Source organism: Euprymna scolopes, chromosome 33, assembly GCF_053919585.1.
Source record: "Euprymna scolopes isolate OS-2025 chromosome 33, ASM5391958v1, whole genome shotgun sequence".
Classification (NCBI taxonomy): Eukaryota; Metazoa; Mollusca; class Cephalopoda; order Sepiida; family Sepiolidae; genus Euprymna; species Euprymna scolopes.
In genome coordinates, this window is record NC_136514.1 from 38,502,277 (window position 1) to 38,525,342 (window position 23,066).

General features: G+C 31.3%; 1 protein-coding gene across 1 annotated transcript in view; it reads left to right on the forward strand.

Moving 5' to 3' along the window:
* The first annotated feature begins 77 nt into the window (after positions 1-77).
* The window catches only part of LOC145258199 (26S proteasome non-ATPase regulatory subunit 3-like), a 497,578-nt gene continuing 474,589 nt past the window's right edge, over positions 78-23,066 (forward strand). The window contains exon 1 of the mRNA XM_080116096.1: positions 78-479. Within this exon, the coding sequence (XP_079972222.1) occupies positions 350-479 (130 nt within the window). The 5' untranslated portion in view covers positions 78-349. The remainder of the gene's footprint in view (positions 480-23,066) is intronic.

The window sequence follows — 23,066 nt, forward strand, 5'->3', positions numbered from 1 at the left end:
ATCACAATAAAATCTACAAACTATGCAATTTTACTATAGCATTTTACAAATATTATCCAATCATATAACGAGTTTCCAGTTTTGTGCGGTATTCTTTACCACCTTTCGATATCTGCTTGTCATGCCGGTTGTTGTTTAGCAATCTACCACAACGCTGTAATTTTTTGTTGTTAAATTTAATTTGAAACAGACAAAATATACTAAAAATCGCTGTCTGTTTCTGTATCTATTTTACTGAAACGAATAGCGTATTGTTTTCTTTCAAACGTTTGCTGGATTGTAAAATTGTTGAACTTCTTTCGCTCATAGTTTGAACTAAGGTTGTTTTTTTTATTGTCGGGTATTCATCATGGTGAAAGACTCTTCAAATACGGATGTTGAGATGAAAGATGTCTCCAGCCCGGCCAGTAGTACTGGACCTGTTAATGGCGTGGACAAAGAAGAAGTTAAAAAAGATCCCGATCTTTTAACCCTGGAAGGTTTGTGTTTTGAAACATTTTATTTTTTTAATTTAAAACATTTAGTTATCTACCCTTGATCCATGTAAAACAAAAACCATTTTTAAACTCTTAAAAAATTAAATATTAACTAAATTGTAAAAAAAACTTTTTAGGACTTAACTGCCATTAATTTTAAAGATTTGAATTATTTAATTATAGAACTACGACTACACATTTTTAACAGTATCAGCATATATATATTGTTTTAAGTTTTACCTAAATAAAAACTTATGCATATTTTTAAAGCCATTAAAATATCTTTCTTCGAAAAATAGTTACATAATTATCGGATAAGAGTCCAGAATAGTTAACAATATTTAGAAACAAGATCAATAGTTTTAAAAAAAAAGTACATTTCATAGTAATATCGTAATCGGGAATTATTTACAGTTAAATAGGTTTCGACATCGTTTCATTGCTCTCGAACAGTTATGTAATACATAACTTATGTATGGATGCATTTTTTTTTATTAACTTAAAACCATGTTTTCGACCACTAAAATCAACAGATTAAGATCATTCCTGGTCCCTGTTGATTGCGGTGTAATGCTGGTTTTGTGCAGTTCTAGGAGGTTCCCCCTTACAGAAGGGTTGGTGTATTGCTAATCGCCTGAGGCGCCCTTATCGAGGAATGCCGACGAGCCTGCCTAGGCACTTTTTGCAAGTCAGAGTACTCGTACTTCTACAGTTTATCGCCGAAATGGAGATGCCATTTTTTTTTTTTTTTTTTTTTTTTCGCGCACTTTCATGGGCACTGACTTCTAAATCCCGCTTTCCGACTTTGGTGTCACAGTTCTTGCAGATAGCGGTGCTTCAATATTATAATAACGAAAAAGGTTGAATTTCAAGTAAAACAAATGGTACCTACGTAATTGTCATGCCGCAAATAGTAAAATATCCAAAAATTACGGAAAACGATAAGACAGAAAAAATAATTATTTATGAAAAACTATTTTCGATAAAATTTATGGGGAATAAATTTTGTCCGACGTGACGTAAACAACTGAGCTTAATTATCTCCCCTGTTCAACTTAATATTGTGATTTTGCTTCCTTTCATAAATTTCTTTTTTCGTTAATTATTTTTCTACCTGATCATTTTTCGTAATTTTTGGATATGTTATTATTTGAGCCTTAACAGTTACTTGGGTACCATTTGTTTCACTTGAAATTCAATATATTTTTTTTCTTCGTTATTACAATGTAGAAGCGCCTACTAAATACGGTAAAATTTTACATTAAGGCCCGTCTCACGTTCGTGTATAACAAAATATTTATCTACAAAAAAAAAAATATTTTGTTATAATACGAACGTGAGACGGGTCTTAAAGTAAAATAATACACTAAATACCCCGTAAGCATTTAAAACACAGTTATAGCAAATAAAATCGCCAGCACAACGCGGACAAAGTAAGTCCCTTTCACACGATGCGGCACAAAGTTGAGTTTTAATGTGAAGTTAACTGAAGCAAACCATGTCGTATGTGCATCACAATTGTATCCGAGAACCTGATGGAATCAGTGTTTGTTCAGAATGACAAAAATCGAAATATTCAATTTCAACTAAAAACAATGTTATCTACTTGTCATGTCGAAATTAACAACATATCCAACAATTACAAAAACCAGAAAAAATTGCAAGTTTTACTTGAATACTAACCAGAAGAATTGTTATGATTAAAAACCCAGACAATGGCGGATCGATGGATTGTGAAAGTAATTGTTTTAATGTAGTAATATGTTACTTATTTCGACATGGCAGATAATTAGAGAAGTTGAAATTCAATTTTTCAATTTTCGTTATCCGAACAAGTACGATAGAATCTGACTTGTTGATATTCCTCAGGCAACCCACAATAATCCTTTTTTGGTGTAAATAATGGGATGACTTAGCAGAGTGTAGCTGCCAGGGTTGAAGAGGCTCGTCTTTTAATGTTCAAGACGAACTCTAGCTTTGTGGATATTTATACTAATAGAGGAAGGTTTATCATTAGTGGAGAGCCACTATCTGTGTTACTGTTACTTGTAGCTAAGAGAGCTGAGAAGAGAGTCTTGAAAGAAGCTTCTATTTATTTATTTTTTTCAACAATTTGTGCAAAAAATGCAAACGTTCAACATGGATTCCTAAGTGAATGCCAGATAGCATTAGCAAAAACAAACAGGTGACAATACACAAAAGTTATTTATTTTCTCTTACAAACATGGAAGCCTCTAATACATCAACTGTGGCAGATTCCAGAGAGCATCACCTGACCAGGATCTCCATTCTGAAGATGAAAATCAAAGGAAGGCTTCGATGGTCCCGTTGTACAGAAAATACTCTTGCTACATTTTCAGTATTCTACCAAAAAATTTTGGAGTACATCAATGAAATCGAGATTTCCATCTGCAAACTACAGATTTCCTGTGTCTTGGATGAGGAAAGAGAGCAGATGGAGTCTGATTGGTTAAGTTCTCAACTGGCTATACTGAAGGAATTTGAAGATCTCTCTTCCCATTTACATTGCTGGAGGCCAGTAATTATCTGGAGCAACCTTCACTTCCCTATATGTCTGGATCTACTATGAATAGAGTTCCTGCATCGTTTTCAATTAGGCTTCCTCAGATGCAGATCATGGAAGATCAGTGATAGTGAAATGGAAAACGATCGAATGAGTTTCTATAATTTTTTTATCGAGATTTGAAAATTATGCAGACGGCATGGTAAATGATGCTAAAAAAATTAAATTTTGGGAAATGCTCCCTGTCCGGGACACCTCTGCTCTTGATTAATCTTTTGAGTTGTTTCAATGCAAATTATCAGCAGGCACTCTCAGTGTTACAAAAAATAATATTTAGATGCCAATAATATCATTGACAAGATATTGATTTCTCCCCCAAAAAGGGAGGGTTCTTACGTGGATATTAGGGGTTTCATCAGCAGGATTGCTTCTAGGATGATTCAAAAAGGGGTCAATTCATGGCCAAAATTCTTTTCTTGAAATTTCTGAGAGTTGAAGGGAGAGCTGATTCAATTATGTAGAACTAGAATTCCGTCTCCGTCTTATTGTGAGGCAATCAATCTAGACTGTGGATTGCCTGGTCTTTCTCCTGGGATCAATCCATGAGTAACCGTTTTAAAATCTAGAGGAGCCTTTACAAACTGAGATGCCTTTTTCCAGGTAGTATCAGAGTTCCAACCTCCCTCTGGGAACTCTAGTAAATTACCTCTTATCATTTGCATTACCTTTGATTAAAGAGGAAAGACTGTTTCAGTAAATGGCCTCTTGGATACTGGCAGTGGCCGAACTTATTTGTCTGGTGATGTCTTACACTCCTTGTGTTCTGATCGTTTGGATTGTCATTTGATACTGACTATCCTTCTTGGAGAATGTGAGAAGTTCAGGGAGGTGGTACTAGACATTGATTTGGGGTCTAGCCATACTGGATACTATCCGGAGCTGGTTGCCAACATGTTGGATCTATCTCTACATATCTTACTGTTGGAATTCAAACAGACCGGATGTTCTCTGGCTGGGCAATTTTAGTTGGGCACAGATTTGATGTCTATAGAGGGAATTATGGGACTCGATCTGGTGCAATATTTAGGTCCCTTACAGTTGGTGTCTGATCTGTAGGTTCGGACTTTCTTTGTCCCTGCTGATCTCATTTCATTTGGTGAAGTAGACTCTCCCCAACCCACCGTGCCTCTGTTCTAGAGGATTCTCCATTATAGAGAATACTCCCCAGGTGAAATCAGCTCATGTTTGCTTCGTTCTGGAAGCTGATTCTACCTATGTAAACGCCTGGGTGGATATCTTTCCTTTCACTTTAGCAATGTCAAGAGAGGATTAGAGAAAATGTTCAGCATTGAATCATTAGGCATTCAGAACAAAAGAAGTTTTAAGCTATGACCAAGATCAGATCCAGCTGTTTCAGAAATCTATAACCTTCAAGGATGGGAAAGCTCATGGTCAATTGCCCTGGCATGCAGATAAGCTGGCTCTGGTACCTCCAAATTATGCAATTGCTTTTCACATTTGAATCTTGTCAGGAGCCTAGAAAAAAAGGGGTTGTATCAGGAATGAATGTGTTCCTTTAGCAGAAACAAGAGGGCATCATTGACGAAATACATGTAGCTCCTCAAAAGTTTGGGGATTATATTTGGATACCATATCGACTCATTTTTAAATCAGATCTAGCAGCAACTATTAAAATCAGACTAGTATTTAACTGTAGCCTGAAGACTGGTGGCTTGATTTAATGAGGCTGCTTACTTTGGTGCAAACACGATGGGAGATATGTTTGACTTGTTGATGTCATTCAGGTTGAATAAATTTGTCTTGCTTGCAGATATCAGTAAAACATTCTTGATGGTTTGCCTTACCCTGGAGGAGGATAAGAACAGGTTTTGTTTTTTTGTTAAAGATGGTGATTGTCTTAGATATTTCTGCTATTCGATTCTGATTTTTGGGTTCACCTTCAATCCTTTTATATAGGGGAGTATTCTGAGGTTTCATGCAGCCCAGTACCCTTTAGACAAATGTCGAACAGCGATGGAGAACCAATTTTATGTCGGCAACCTTGAAGTCACGGAGTCTGACCCAATGAAGGTTGCAGGACTGCATTCTCAGGCCAGGAAGAATTTGCAGGAAGGTGGATTTGTGGTGCGGTCATGTAACTCTAACTGTGATGGCTTTAGGACTGAGATGAGAAGGGATGATACATTGAGTGCTTATGAGGATGGATGGGAGATGCTGGGATTCTTTTTCAGGGAAGCTGCGCATTGCCTCTGTTAGGTGTGATGCAAATGCATCTACCAAGAGGCAAATTCTTTCGGAATTGGACAGAATATTCAATTCTTTGTCTCTGCTTGCCAGTGACCATAAGAAGTAGGGTTTTGGTTGGACAATTCTGGAAGCGTAGTTTGAATTGGGATTATGAAGTCCCTTCAGAGTTTTAGTCATCTTGGACAAACCTTGCAGAAGACCTATTGAAATTAAGCGATATACATTTTAGCAGACAGGCTCGTGATGGGAACGGATCGAGAGAATTGTATTTGTTCTGTGATGCTTCTAAAAAAACATACAGCTTTGCTGTTTACTATGTTCAGGACAAAAGATCTGCTTTGATTTTTTTGTGAAGGCATGGGTTGCGTCAGTGAAGAATAAGACATTACCCACTGATGGCTGTTTTATTTGCTCTCAAGTGTTGGATGGATGCAAGGGTGTATGTAGCAACAGATGTGCAAGTAGTGCTGTCATGGATTTTATCACAAATCATGGCTAGCAAAAGTATTTTTGCAAGAAATGTGCTGAAAGATATTTTGCAAATGAGCCTTGGAAACCGAGTATGGCATCAAACCAACATTCAGGTATGTTTCCACCACTGAGAATCTAGCAGACTTAATCACCAGAGAATTAACAATGAAAAAGTTCCAGAACAACTTTGAATTTTAGTATCGTAGTCCCTTTTGGTTGCATGCCAGTCTCTTGACTTGGATGGAACAGGACTTTCTCTGCCTTGATGATCGGTGCCAGCAGATCATCCATTTTTCAATAAAATTCACTGTGATTATGAATGAGGAGTATACTTCAGTAATCTTTATGCAGCGGTTCTCAACATTTACCCCCTTGTTGAAGGTAACCTTCTGATTGATTGGCTTGACAAGGAAAAGGGAGGAAAATTACGACAAGAAAGCTGCAATTTACTAAATAAAATTTCTCAACGGCAGAAATTTACCTCCGGATTCCATGGAAAAGCCTGCACCTAATCGTGTTTATGCACTTGATCTTTTCCTGGACAAGGAAGGGTTGCTCCATTTGGGTGGATGTCTAAACAGATCTCGGTTTATTTATAAAGTTAAGAATGCTCTGTTGCTGGGCAAGAACTATCATCTGACATGACTCATCATATTGAACTGCCATGTTAAGTGCTCTCATCCTGGTGTAGGGTCAACTTTAATTGAATTGAGATGTCTTGGTTGTTGGGTCCCTCAAGGAAGGTAGGCAATAAAGTACCCTGAATTCTTGTACTCTTATACTATGTTTAAGAGATACAATTCTAGACCTGTGCTGCCAGGTAACACAGCCAACCTACCGACTTCCCATGTTAAATTTGAAGTGCCTTATAGGAATAGTGGAGTTACTTCATGGTACATTTTTGGGTGAAACAAGGGAATACTGAGAAAAAAACTGTACCTGCTGCTGTTCACTTGTTTAAGTGTAAAAGCAGTGCATATTAAGGTGGTTTCAGACATGAGTATGTTGTCCTTTTCTCAGGCCCTAGTTAGATTTACAAATGCACATTGTGTTCTGGAGTTAATTCTCAGTGACAATGCAAAGACCTTTCGGAGTAGTGGAAGACTGTTTAAGCACCTTTGTTTGTGTTCTGTAACATTAAGTGGGAGTCAATTTCACTATTTTCCCTTTGGGTTGGGGGAGTCTTGGAGCGTAATATCAAAACTTTAAAATCTTGCCTCTATAAGGATCTTGTTAGAGTTGAGGGAGATTATTATACCTTCCTAACTATTGTCTCTGATGTTCTGAGGGCAGTAAACAATAGACCCCTTACTTATCCAGAGTCTGCTGAAAGGCAACCAACTATTATCACACCCAACAAGAGCTCAGGCCTATTATTACAATTGAGAAGAAATGATCTCTCCATCTTGATTCCTCTCAGCTGGAGAATGTTAGTTGATACAATTTGACTGCAGAATAATGGTTGTCAAGGTTTAGAGAACTTTGGTACAAAGAGTACCTCCTTGATCTTGGAGGAAGGTCACCAGGAAGATCTTGGCTACCATCCCAGAATCGCATTCAAAGGAATGATGTAGTCTTTTTGAAGGGGCCCTCTAAAATATGACCCTTTTGGATGTTGGGTACTATACTTGAGGTTTTGCCAGGTCAAAATGGAGTAGTGAGAATGGCTAGTGTAAAACGGGTTGATGATCTCGTGAAGGTTCATTTGCTAAAGAATCTATATCCAATGGAAATTTCTCTATCATAATGATCATCCTTATGAGGGTGAACCTAATCATGCTGGTGCATCCTTGCCTGTCGCTTCAGGCAGCAGCCAATATCTGGAACCCTCAAGAAGGAAATAGCACGATTTACTTGTGCCCTACCTGCAGTAGACCTCTAGGGAACCAAGATATGATATGCTGCGATTTCTGTGATGAGTGGTACCATTTTGAGTGTGTTGGCATTGACTTGGCTCTGCCCGCAAGACAGAAGTGGTATTGCAGTGATTGTGCACCATGAAGAAGACTGAGGGGTAGACCTAGTCTACTACCTGTTCAGTAAGAATAGTCTTAGGTATGACAATGAACTACAACCAACTACAAAGGGAGAGAATGAAGGTACTCTGAACCACTGTTACCTCCAGGTGATCTCCTGTAGGGCACACGCAAATTAAAAAGATTTTTTTCTGTAAGTTTTTAGTTATCTATCTATATATACTAGCAAGCCGTCCGGCATTGCTCGGTCATAAAATACGTTTAAATATGATATTTTGATTAATGCAGATTTTGTATTTATTATTATTGTATTGGACCCAATATATAGTAATGATTTATAAAGTTAAAAAAAATGACTCGTGCGCCACCACTGAGAATCGAAACGAAAATGTTTAGCTTACGATTTACTTTTTCCTTTGACATTAATGCCTAAGCTATGAAGACATGTTTGTTGCAAGGCTAAAAATTAAAACATGAACCAATAGCTAATACGTTACGCATGCATATTCATAATGCCGGCATTCGACCTTCAATTATCAAATTCTACTTTTTAATTTTCACACTTTTGCACCAATTTTCTCCACCTAAAACCCAAATATAAAGTTTTGCATGGGGTCAAATACTTTATATATTAAGTTTCATGTCTGTAGACCAAAAACTGACAGAAGTTTGGTAGGCAAAATATTTTAAATAAATATATATATGCATACATAAATGTATGTAGAAAGAGGCTTGTGTTTACTATAACCTTTTTACACAAATATTACCCAAGTATAAATCATGTAGAATATCTGCATGAATATAATTACATGTAATAGTTAACTAAAGATGATGATCCCATAAGAAAACTGAAAAAAAACTAATAATTAAAATGAATGTTTAAAAGAATATGCAAATTAGCTAGATCTTTTGCAGCTTAATGCAATTCCACAACCCATATATAACAAAGTTGTATTTTCTTTTATAAAAAATAGAAAAAGAGTTTTTAATGTGAATATCAATGTCTATATATATATATATATACTAACATTTCAGCCTGGCGTTGCCTGGGTGTTTGGATGTGTATGTTGAGCAAAAAAAAAAAAAAAAAAGTGGTAGTAGGAAGGTAGGCTCGAACCCGTATCGCAAAGGAGGAAAAGAACGGGGTAAAATCTAAAGTTAATGCTGTTACGACCACCGCCAAACCGGAAGCGACATTTTTTTAAATTAAGGCTAGACAATCTAAAGGAGAGGATAACTTTCAAAAATATCGGCGAAAAAAGTGACCCCCCTGTAGAAAAGTGCCTAGTTGAAGGGGAAGATATTAATGTTTTTAGCCAATTTTTCGATATTTGTTGTATGAAAGATCGACCTTTAAAACGATACTGATCTTGGTAAAATCCGTTGCCTCTATTGAAAGTTTAAGGCAGACATGCAAACAGACATACATACATAGATTTATATATTGGTAACTAAAAATTTTCGACCCAAACTGATGAAAACACTTGCCTTATCTCTGCATACCCTTTATGTAAAATTTCAAATATTTAGACCAGAAATTGTCTGAGTAATTTGGAAGAGACCGCAGAGGTCAATTTTTTTTTAACTTTGACCCCTATTATGACCCCTTAAAATTTGTTTTGGGCTCAAATCAAGTTATTAAGTTAGATCCATGTCCAAGGAACCTATATCTAAAATTCCAAGTGCGTGGACCCAAAATTGTCAGAGGAGTTTTGTAGAGTTCTCAAAGGTCAAATCGTTGAACTTTGACCCCTTAATCGCAAAATTTCTGGCCAAAAACCGATCACATCGATTTTCCCAAATCTCAGTACCCTGTATATCAAATTTCGAGTCTGTAGACTAAAAATTGACAGTTATTGCGTAGGGAAATGTACACACACACGTTTACTTTTATATATATATATATATATATATATATATATATATATATATATATAGATGTGTGTGTCAGTATGTATGCATATATATATTTTTTTGTTTTTTTGTTTGGAGGGTGTAGTAAATAATGGGCTAACTAACTAAAGTGTAACTGCCGGGGCTGAAGAGGCTTGTCTAAGATGAATGATAGCTTTGTGGATATTTATACTAATAGAGGAAGGTTCATGAAAGAAGCTTGTATTTTTTCACAACCTCGCTTCACGCCAGCTATGCATGGTGTTATCTGATCTTTTTGCAGCATCTACTAACAAGGTGTGTCGGGTAAACATTACTATTGTTGATATGAATTATTTTAAAGGAAGTAGAATTAGGAATTTTGTCAAAAACTATTTTAGTTGAAATAGTTGTGACAGTTGTGTTACAATTTATATTTAATAGAAGTGTATATCGGTTTTGATTAAATATGTAAGTATCTTATTCCAGGAAATAAATATCAGATCGGAAGAGACCAAGTTAACAAAAAAAAAAAAGTACTTCTACAGTTTATGACCTGTGCTAAAATAAGAGTGTTATTATTTCTTAATATAGGGCTTTGTTAACTTATTCTGTACATTCACCTAACAATTTGATGAGTAAAATACCATAAAAATTTAATTTAACTTGAATATGTAAAAGAGAAAACAGCATGATTCGTAAACTGGACTAATACCTCAAAAAATAATTAAAAGTTGTCTTTTTTATATTTACCTTAGTTCCGTCTGGTTTAGTACCTTACTTTTTGGAAAACAAAATGTCTAACCCTTAATTATTTTACTTACAATCATGGTAACTAAACATATCTTCTATTAAACATTTTTTAATGTAAACACATCACAAAACTGTATTTAAACAATAATTTTTTTTAATTTCCCAACTGTATTTTTCTTGAAATACTTTGTTACCAATATTAACATTTAATATAAGGGAGGTAATGCCTAGGAGAACCGGAAAATAGGTTGAATATATGAATAAATAAACACTTATATATTTACAAGTTTTGCCTTTCATTTTTTCTTAGGAAGGGACGGAGTTAGCTGTAAGAAAAACTGTTAAAACTTAGAGTTATCTCCCTTCCTGGTTTATTTATATATCCGCCATATTTATTTTCCCGGTCGTCTTGTTCTGCATCTAAACTTGCTATAACTTATTCTTCTAAATACTAAAACAAGAGGATTATTATTATTTAGAATTCAACCTAATTAAAAAATAAAACTACAGAACAATCTTTATGATGTGCGTACTCGTCACGGAATGGAAATTTTGTGTTCCAAAAATCACTTAAATTGATTAAGTAGTTTTATTTTTATAAAGAAAATCATTTTTAAGCATTACAAGGCTGATTTCGCAAGACTGAATTATTGTGTATTTATCTGCCCTTGTTTTTTTTTTTTTTTGTCCCCTCCCCCCAAGATAACGATACAAAACAGTTCCTTTTTGCTTATTCATAAAATTTGATTTTCTTAGTTAAAAATAAAACTACTTGATAATTTATGTGAATTTTGAAATATGACGTTCGTTTGTGACTGGTATGTACACTGTAAAGATTTTTCTGTACTTTTTTTTTTATATTAGGTCGAATTGTAAATAAGAACCAATAAGGGTTTTTATGTAATAAATGGTTCTGGAGCAATGAACCCTACTGAAACTCATTTAACGGTAAATAATTTGTGACCATACATTTAGAAATCATTAATAAAATGTTAATTCTCAAATATTACATTTCAGTACACATGTACTTGATCAGAGAAATCTAGATTAATGATAAATCGTTTATTTAATTAAAAATGGAATTTAAAAAAGTGCTTTTTAATTCTTAAAACTTGGAGAAACGTTTGATCTTAATTTTATTTTTTACTTTTTGATATTGATGTTGTGACATAAGTTTTAAGGTCATGACCAAAATTTGCCTTTAGGTAACAATAGATGAAAAAAAGAATAGTGAAACAAAGGAGCACTTAATAAGGAACAAATAATAACTGAACTCTGAAAGTACGAGGTGTCTTAAATAAGTTTCCAGACTTTTTTTCGTATAAGCATTTTTATTGATATGAAACCTTACACATGAAACCTTAATCTCCTTTGAAGTAATCTCCTTGAGCTACGATGCACTCATATCATTCCAACAACTTCTGGAAGGCCGCATGGAAGTCTGATTGTATGAGTGTGTCCAACTGAACCAGGGTGAATGCTGCAATCATGACCATGACATAACCAGACTGGTTCAACATATGATTGAGGAAAAAAAAAAATTCTTGTCATATTAGGTGTCATGTGTAAACTAAGTTTTTGATTTGTGTAGTAAATTTTCTTGTATATTAGTTATACACAGGAGAAACCCTAATGCAATTGCAGATAATTTAGTGATGTCTGACAACATGTCGCATTCATGCTTATTGGATTGAGCAGGGAGAAACTAGTACATTTACATGAAGTTTGCTTGGTGTTACCAAAAACAATTTTGTCTCTCTTATACTTGTTTTAGGATTGCATTATCTTACTTGAATAAATTACCACCACTGCAAAATATGACAAGAAAAAAAGGGTTAAAACAAATGTCATATGTGTAAATATACTTTAGTTTCATTAGTTTTGTCATTCTTCCAACAATATGAAATATATGGCTAGAAACCAGCTTGTACAACTTCTTACTGATAGGTTGGATGGATGAGTTTGGTATCTATCATGTATAAACATGATCATATATATGAAAGAGATAGGAATTGAGCTTATTTTTTTTTTATTTTTTTTTTTTTTATTACATTTTCACCCCAAACAAGGCAAATTGCCACTTTGGTGTAGGGGGCTACTATCAGGGGCAACAACTACTGGGGTACTATGTAGGGATTTGGGCAGCAAGGTGTCGGTTCACGTTACACTTGAACTTCTGCACGTCAGTACTGTTGGGGAAGCAGGGACCTGGAATGGAATTCCAGAGTCTTGCGGTTCTGGGGAAGAAACTATTGGAGTAAAAAGATCTTTTACATCTAGGGATCTCTACAGTGTGGGGGTGGGATTTAGTAGCCTGTTGGGTTTGTCGAGGGTGCTCGCGTCGTGGGGGCACAAGTGATTGCAGTTCGTCAGAGCATTCACCACTAAAATACTTGTAGAAAACGCAGAGGGATGCAACATTTCGTCGATGGGACAGAGGCTGAAGCTTAGATGCCAGTTCAGGGCCTATCAGGTTTGCAACTCTCTTTTGAACCTTGTCAAGGAGCGAGAGACTAGTAGCAGATGCACCAGCCCAGATGTGGCAGCAATACTCCATACATGGGCGAATGGTGGCCTTATAGAGGTACAGGATACTTTCGGGTGTTAGTAGTTTTCTAGCACGGTAGAGAGAGCCTACCTTTCTTGCAGCGGCCCTGGCAATGCCTTCAATGTAATTGTTCCAACTCATGTTTCCTGTGAACGTTAGGCCAAGGAGTTTGAAAGATGGACTCTCAGATAAAGAGTTGTTGGCCATTGCTATGGGTGGTTTATCAGGTAATGTTGTCTTACTGAGGTAAGATAACATAACTAATGGTGTGGTATTAATATAGAAAGCCATGTTTATAGACATGAATCATTGTGTGAGGCTTATACAGATTACAACGTCTCGTTGAATCATGTTTAAAGATGTTCACTTTGAAACTAATACTATTGGAGAAGCTTATGTTGAATCCAGCTCCTCCTTTTACACACCTTTTAGATAAAATATTAAGTGTTTGGACTCTATTGGTAGTCAGTTTAGAGAGTGGAAAGCACTTAATTCAGATCTCTGCGTCTAGTAACTGACATCATGGACAATACATGAATCTGTAGAGAGTGGCAGGTGGATTTATGATGTGATTAGATCAAATAAGAAAAGGACAGTACAACAGTCTCAACCTAGGTGTGCCATGGCTGAATCCAGTTCGATCCACAAGAACACTCGCACCTGACCTTGTGTCTAACTGTTAGGTTACGGCAGGAGGGAATTTATTGTCTGTTGTCATGTGTATATCTCATTAACGTGTGTCTCTTTATATCTATGTATGTAATCGTGATACATCTAGTGTATGTGCATATAGATACGCGATAAAGTTCACCATGACTTTTTTCTGTTATCTTGATCTTCTCTGGGTTCGATTCTTCCTGTCACTGGTTGATGAGCTGTAAAGAATATCTCGGACGGAAACATAACGCCAATTTTCTGGCATGGATTACTTTATTTTATCTACAAGTAAACTGGGGGAAGCCATCATATAGTTTTTTTTTTTTTTACGTTTCTTTTTTCAATGCATTTTTGTGTCCAACTAGACATGTTTGTTTTGCGCAAAATCAGAAGCCAGACTACACTTGCATGCGAGCGAAAAGATATATTCCTCTCTTTCTTTAATGCTCTTTTCTTTTCATTTTTTCTTTCGCACGAACCAAATGACTAATTTCAAGTGCCACCATCAACCCTAACTACAGCATTTGACAACTTAACCTTTTGAACTCGTCAACCCTAATTACAGCATTTGATATACGTCAACAACTTAACCCTTTGAACTCTTTTTGCACTAACCAACCTGAACAGCAAAATCACAATTTTTAACATACTTGTGTAATCTGGGATAGATTACATATCACTCCTCCTCCTCTCAATATGTAAAAATGTCTGCCTAACATTTTTATATAGTCACTCTATAATTTCTTAACCCCCCCCCCCCCCCGATCACGAAAAGATTAGAAATTTCCATTGGGGAGAGTGGTGAATAATAGGTGATGCACATTGAAACCTTCCAAATTAGAGTCTGGATTCAGTTGTATCCTACCCAGGAGAGTTGGAGGAGAGAGAGCGTTTTGGTAGAACCTGCAGCCTCTTTCCCCAAAGAAGAGACATTGCGAACTTATCTCTTCTCCATCATTTTCATGGCAGGTGCTCGTCTAAACTTCAATCTACGGTCCCTCTTTGACAGACGTTCACAAAAATACTCAACTAGCTACAACCACTATCAACATTTCCCCTCACTCTCTATCTGTACCTAAATCTAGATGCAGATTCCATGAACAAAGCTTCCTTCCTAGCACGGCCCACATGTGGAACACTGTTCCACTGGCCTGCTTCCCGGCAGATTACAATATGGTAGCTTTCAAGTCCAATGTAAACAAGTTCTTTTGAGCCATTCCTTTAAATAATCCAAATTCTACCCAATGTATACCATTAACGATTATGACACTACTACCTCACAGTTATTAACCCTTTTCCTCAAGTGGCTTGGGAGCCTTGATAAGTGGTGATTTCTTGTAAAAAAAAAAATGCTGATGGGGTTGGATAGAGGTAAACACCTTGTCTGAGAGTTTATTGTTGCGGTTAAGAATTGGTTGAAAAAAAAAATGACTCTAACATGATTTTACAAAAGATAAATAACTCACTTTAGGTTTTATTTCGACTTATTTTGCTTACAATTTTATCATATCCCTGTAATGCCTGCCTTGTGGATTCACAAAAAAATACAAAAGTTGCCATTTTGTATAATCCAGAAAACACGTGATTCAGCTTTTTAAAAATTTAGATATATATTAATAAAAGCAAATTGCTAAAGCTTTGTCCTTTTGGTTTGATTTTCTTTCTTTTTTTTTGTTCTGTCTTGCTTTATTTTTTGTTCTCTCTGTCTTTTTCCCTGATCACATTTTTTCTTGCCTTAACTTGCTTCCCTTTTTCTCCCCTCTCTAAAAAGGTTAATTTTGCCATACATCAAACTTTTTATGTAGTGGAGGTAGAAGACTTTTGTTTCGTCAATCAATGAGTCTGTCACATTTAAAACATTTTGGTTGATAGTTTTTCACTTTTTTTTTCATTTTTCTTAAACTTTTTCTTCTAGGGGATGGGACATCCAACCAGATGTCTGACATTTACCCCTATTTTAGTGAGTCCAACCAAGAGATCTTTTCAGGATTCTAGCTGTCCCTTTCAGTGCAATCGTTTGTATTTCACTTGCACTTGGTTCACCGGGTATGCTTGCTATGTACTTTTTCAGTATGAAAAAAAAAAAGATATTGTATATTAACACTCTTTGCTACATGATGAGGTGAATATCAGAGCTTGGCCTTTTGGTCAAGATCAAAGTGTAGTATCTCTTCTTCAGATGCTGCACTTCCATTTCTTGTTCTCTTTCGGTGAAGGAGCAGTCCTTCACGACTGAGACAATTTTTTATTTTTGTACCTTTTCTCCACGTTAAAAAACGACCCTGGTGTCTGTCCTGTGGGGAGGCATTGTAAATAGGTACATGATGAGGTGAACACTCTGAAAAACTTGAAATAATTACTTTAGAATCGGACTAGTTTTGCATATGAATTTTATGTAAAATAATCTCACATTTCAAAGTCATTCTAGCATTTTAGGTCAGTTAACCAATTTTTCTTTTAATTCTGTACACTTTTTGTGGTGGATGGATTTACTTTTTATGAGATTATGTGGTTTTACAATTTTTTCATTTTTTTGGGGGGGGGGTCACATTCAAACTTGTGTTTAAATTAAGAAAAGGATTAGTGGTAAGGTAAGTAATTTTTTTTATTTACTTTTCAGCCTGACCCCTGTCTTTCCCTCCAAAAGCACAACATTTATCTCCCATAACAAAAATACTTTTGGGTAATTACTCTAAAAAGCTAGAATGGCCTGGTAATGGGGAGATTATTTTATGTTAAATTTCATATGTGCAAGGAGAGGATGGGAATTGACCCACTTGGTTTGCAAATTCATCTCAAATTTGTTTTTGTCATTGACCTCCCGCATCCCTGATAATTGTACTGTTTTTAAATTATGTAAACTTCTCTTGTATCCCATGGCGCCACTTCTATTACATATATGAATCATTTTTTTTCGCTTATTTTTCTAGTTGATATATAGTAAAAGCCTAACTCAGAATATCTTTGATTTTGTGGCACTATACGTTTAACTAGTTGTTAGAATCTTGACTTAACACATTACTTGTATTCTCTTCTGTCCTTGTTAACCAGTCTATTCTTCAGTTATGTTAAACATGTATAAAATCTTGTTGGTTTTATTTTCATTGTTAGGCCGTCGACAAAAGGAGGATGGACCTGTAAATTCACCCTTGTCCGTTCGTCTGTCTGCACTCTTAATAACTACGCCTTGGAATTTTGGAAATTTTGCACAAAGATTAAACATGATATGAGTAAAAAAAGTAGCAAAACGGATGTTCCGGGTAGACTTTAGTTGCCCTCTTAGGGGTGCCGTGCCTTTTGTGTTAAAATGGCTAAATTTGACATGCTGAACGTAGTCATTATTTTATGCCTCGTTCACTGTGCACTCACGTGGGGGGGGGCATGCATGCTTTACTTGTTTTATCTGGTCTTAGCTTGTTCCACCCCTTTTTCTTCACGAGCTTTATACAAGATATTTATTTACAGAAAGAAAGTTAAAAAATAAACATTAAAAAAAACAAAAAACTATTAAATCTAAGGGAAATCAATAAAAATGATCATTGAATTTCGGATATCATTTTAGATTTGTTTACTGCATATCAACACGTTTTATGGTTATTTAACAAATACAATACACACTTCATATATGATTAATTGAACATAAGTTGCTATTTTATCCATAGTTAACATGAGAAGGTATGTGCAAATTATGTGTTCAACTAGTATTAGTGCATTATTTGCTCACAATTGATCTGATAAGATTTATCTGTATACAAAGGTATTTGGTGCAGCATTCACTTTGAATAGGTTGAGCAGGCTGCTTCCAAAAGGAGAAAGTTTCTGGGGAATATCAAATTCACAAGTAGTCTTTACTCACAGATATATCCCGGTAAAGAGAGATGACAGCATGAGTTTTTACGGGTATGTGTCGTTGACCTCTCACATACAGCATCTGGTATTTGAAAATAGTCACCTGTCAGGTACTTACCAGGTTCAAATGATACTTCAGTGATTTAATGAAAGTTGTATAATTTACACCTGTGGATTAAATAGTTTCAGAATTTGAAAGTTCTATAGTTTGAGAAAGTATCCATTTGACAATTGCACATCATCTAATAAATTTCTATCAGAATAGCTTAAGGTAAATTATTTATTGTATCATATTAGGAATCTTTAATTGTGACAAAGCTTTCTTCATCTAATATATAAAGTAAAGACAGTTTCCCAGTTTTTGTTATCAATATTTTCCTTCCTACAAAATCAATATTTGACTCTGGTTCATCATTTTTTGTGAATCATTGTAACATGTTGAGAACACTAACATAGAATTTCATTTAATTCCCTACAGAAAATACCTTGACTGGGTCAAAATGATTGGACGTCATCTGAAAAATTAAAAAGAAAAGATGTCACTTTATATTCGGCAATAGTTATTTTCCTTTTGGAGCAAATATTTTGGAAAAAAACAAGACATAGTTTAAAAAGAAAGAAAAAATATTCCAAAAGTATAATTGAGTAATGCCAAAAATAAGCTTGAGAGTAGAAATATAAATCTCATTGTTATGATTGTATAGGTATATAGGTGTATATATATAATTTTTTTGCAAGAAAAAAATCTTTTAGGACTTAGTCTTTATGTAATCTTTCCTACGTTTATTTTTCGCCCCCCTCCCGGCCATATTCATGACTTTTTTTTGATCGTATTTTCCTCGATTTAGCTCTTTTGAGAAAGGACCTAAACCTGGTTAGCTAACTTTTTTATTTTTTTAAATCATTATGTGGATTGGTCTGTATTTAGTCATTATTAAATTCTGTACCCCCTAGAAATTTTCATATATATATATATATATATATATATATATATATATATATATATAATTTATTTATACAAATATATATATATAATTTATTTATACAAACATATATATATAATTTATTTATACAAACATGTATATAATTTATTTATACAAACATGTATATAATTTATTTATACAAACATATGTATATAATTTATTTATACAAACATATATAATTTATTTATAAAAACATATATATATATAATTTATTTATAAAAACATATATATATATAATTTATTTATACAAACATATATATATATAATTTATTTATGACAAACATATATATTATAATTTATTTATGCAAACATATATATAATTTATTTATGCAAACATATATATAATTTATTTATGCAAACATATATATAATTTATTTATACAAACATATATATATATAATTTATTTATGCAAACATATATATTATAATTTATTTATGCAAACATATATATTATAATTTATTTATGCAAACATATATATATATATAATTTATTTATGCAAACATATATATATATAATTTATTTATGCAAACATATATATAATTTATTTATACAAACATATATATATAATTTATTTATACAAACATATATATATAATTTATTTATACAAATATATATATATAATTTATTTATACAAAGATATATATATAATTTATTTATACAAAGATATATATATAATTTATTTATACAAATATATATATATAATTTATTTATACAAAGATATATGTATAATTTATTTATACAAAGATATATATATAATTTATTTATACAAAGATATATATATAATTTATTTATACAAAGATATATATATAATTTATTTATACAAAGATATATATATAATTTATTTATACAAAGATATATATATAATTTATTTATACAAAGATATATATATAATTTATTTATACAAAGATATATGTATAATTTATTTATACAAAGATATATGTATAATTTATTTATACAAAGATATATGTATAATTTATTTATACAAAGATATATGTATAATTTATTTATACAAAGATATATATATAATTTATTTATACAAAGATATATATATAATTTATTTATACAAAGATATATATATAATTTATTTATACAAAGATATATATATAATTTATTTATACAAACATATATATATAATTTATTTATACAAACATATATATATAATTTATTTATACAAACATATATATATAATTTATTTATACAAACATATATATATAATTTATTTATACAAACATATATATATAATTTATTTATACAAACATATATATATAATTTATTTATACAAACATATATATATAATTTATTTATACAAACATATATATATAATTTATTTATACAAACATATATATATAATTTATTTATACAAACATATATATATAATTTATTTATACAAACATATATATATAATTTATTTATACAAACATGTATATATACGTACATATATATAATTTATTTATACAAACATATATATATATATATTTTATTTATGCAAACATATATATATTTTTTATTTATGCAAACATATATATATATATTATTTATACAAACATATATATATATATATTTTTATTTATACAAACATATATATATATATATTTATTTATACAAACATATATATATATATATTTTATTTATACAAACATATATATATATATATATTTTATTTATACAAACATATATGTATATTTTATTTATACAAACATATATGTATATTTTATTTATACAAACATATATGTATATTTTATTTATACAAACATATATGTATATTTTATTTATACAAACATATATGTATATTTTATTTATACAAACATATATGTATATTTTATTTATACAAACATATATGTATATTTTATTTATACAAACATATATGTATATTTTATTTATACAAACATATATATATTTTATTTATACAAACATATATATATTTTATTTATACAAACATATATATATTTTATTTATACAAACATATATATATATTTTATTTATACAAACATATATATATATTTTATTTATACAAACAGATATGTATATTTTATTTATACAAACAGATATGTATATTTTATTTATACAAACAGATATGTATATTTTATTTATACAAACATATATATATTTTATTTATACAAACATATATATATTTTATTTATACAAACATATAGATATATATATTTTATTTATACAAACATATAGATATATATATTTTATTTATACAAACATATATATATATATATATATATATTTTATTTATATAAATATATATATCTCTATATAAATAAAATGAACTCTTTTTTTCCCGTCTGATTTTGACATTAATAGGATTAAAAATCAAGATATTTCATGCAAATATAATATGCACACACGGCAGAACAATATCTGAGGTGTGTTATAGGCTTATTATTTCTCAAATTTCTCGATAATCTTAGATTTCTATACTTTTTCTGCTGAGAAGTCACGGGAAAAATCGGTTAAGATCAATGGAAGTGGGAAAATATTTTCTCTCTAATAAATTCCTCCTCCCCCTGCCACCACTTAACACCGTTCACAAGGAACAGTTGAGAAGAGAGCACTGGTTTGGCTTCGTAGTTCTTTCATGTGACGTTATTTAAAATCACTAAACTAAGCTGCAGTGCTCTGTGGCGTAGTGGTTAGCGTGCTGGACAATCCACATTATATTTTCACGGTCGCGCCGACCTACCGTAGTCGTTTTTTTTTTTTTTTTTTTTTTTTCCTAAACAACTGGAATGGACTTTTCTTGGTGGCCGAACTGTTAACGTTGCAGATAGCTTTTTTTTTTTTTTTTCACACTTTATTTTCCTACTTTTACTCATGACTCCGGGTTTGATCCTTCCTACTTACCTACCATAACATTTTTTAACTTCCCCCCTTCCCGTCCCGGAAACAAAAACTCGGGCAACGCTGGGTACCCCCGCTAGTATATATATATTATTTATACAAATATATATATTATTTATACAAATATATATATTATTTATACAAATATATATATTATTTATGCAAATATATATATTATTTATGCAAATATATGCAAATATATATATTATTTATGCAAATATATATATATATATATATATATTATTTATGCAAATATATATATATTATTTATGCAAATATATATATATTATTTATGCAAATATATATATATTATTTATGCAAATATATATATATATATTATTTATGCAAATATATATATATATATTATTTATGCAAATATATATATATATATTATTTATGCAAATATATATATATTATTTATGCAAATATATATATATATATTATTTATGCAAATATATATATATTATTTATGCAAATATATATATATATTATTTATGCAAATATATATATATATATATTATTTAAAAATATATATTTTTAGTCATCGACATACAGACCTGTTTCGTTGTTTCACAACTCATCAGTGCCGCTAGACTAACACCTATCCAAAGCCGAGGATCGAACCTAGAACCGTCATGATGACAGTCGGCAGTCCTACTCCCTGACTACGGAATCGGTGGCCGAAATTAATCTGTCCGAATGTCTATTTAAATAAACATCCGTCCGTATATATTATTTATACAAATATATATATATATATATATATATATATATATATATTATTTATACAAATATATATATATATATATTATTTATACAAATATATATATATATATATTATTTATACAAATATATATATATATCCGTATATATTATTTATAAAAATATATATATATATCCGTATATATTATTTATACAAATATATATATATATATTATTTATACAAATATATAAATATTATTTATACAAATATATATTTATATATATTATTTATACAAATATATATATATATTATTTATACAAATATATATATATATTATTTATACAAATATATATATATATTATTTATACAAATATATATATATATTATTTATACAAATATATATATATATTATTTAGACATATATATATATATATTATTTAGACATATATATATATATTATTTAGACATATATATATATATTATTTAGACATATATATATATATTATTTAGACATATATATATATATTATTTAGACATATATATATATTATTTAGACATATATATATATTATTTAGACATATATATATATTATTTAGACATATATATATATTATTTAGACATATATATATATATATATTATTTATACAAATGTATATATATATTATTTATACAAATGTATATATATATTATTTATACAAATGTATATATATATATATGTTATACAAATATATATATATGTTATACAAATATATATATGTTGTACAAATATATATATGTTGTACAAATATATATATATTATACAAATATATATATGTTATACAAATATATATGTTATACAAATATATATATATATATTATTTGTTTACAAACAAAACGTTTGAGCCCTCTACGAGTAGCGGACGGATGTCTATTTAAATACGCATTCCGACAGTTTAATTTCGGCCACCGATTCCGTAGTCAGGGGGTAGGACTGCCGACTGTCATCACGACGGTTCTAGGTTCGATCCTCGGCTTGGGAGAGGTGTTAGTCTAGTGGCACTGATGAGTTGTGAAACAACGAAATAGGTCTGTATGTCGATGACTAAAATATATTTTATATATATATTATACAAATATATATATATATTATACAAATATAT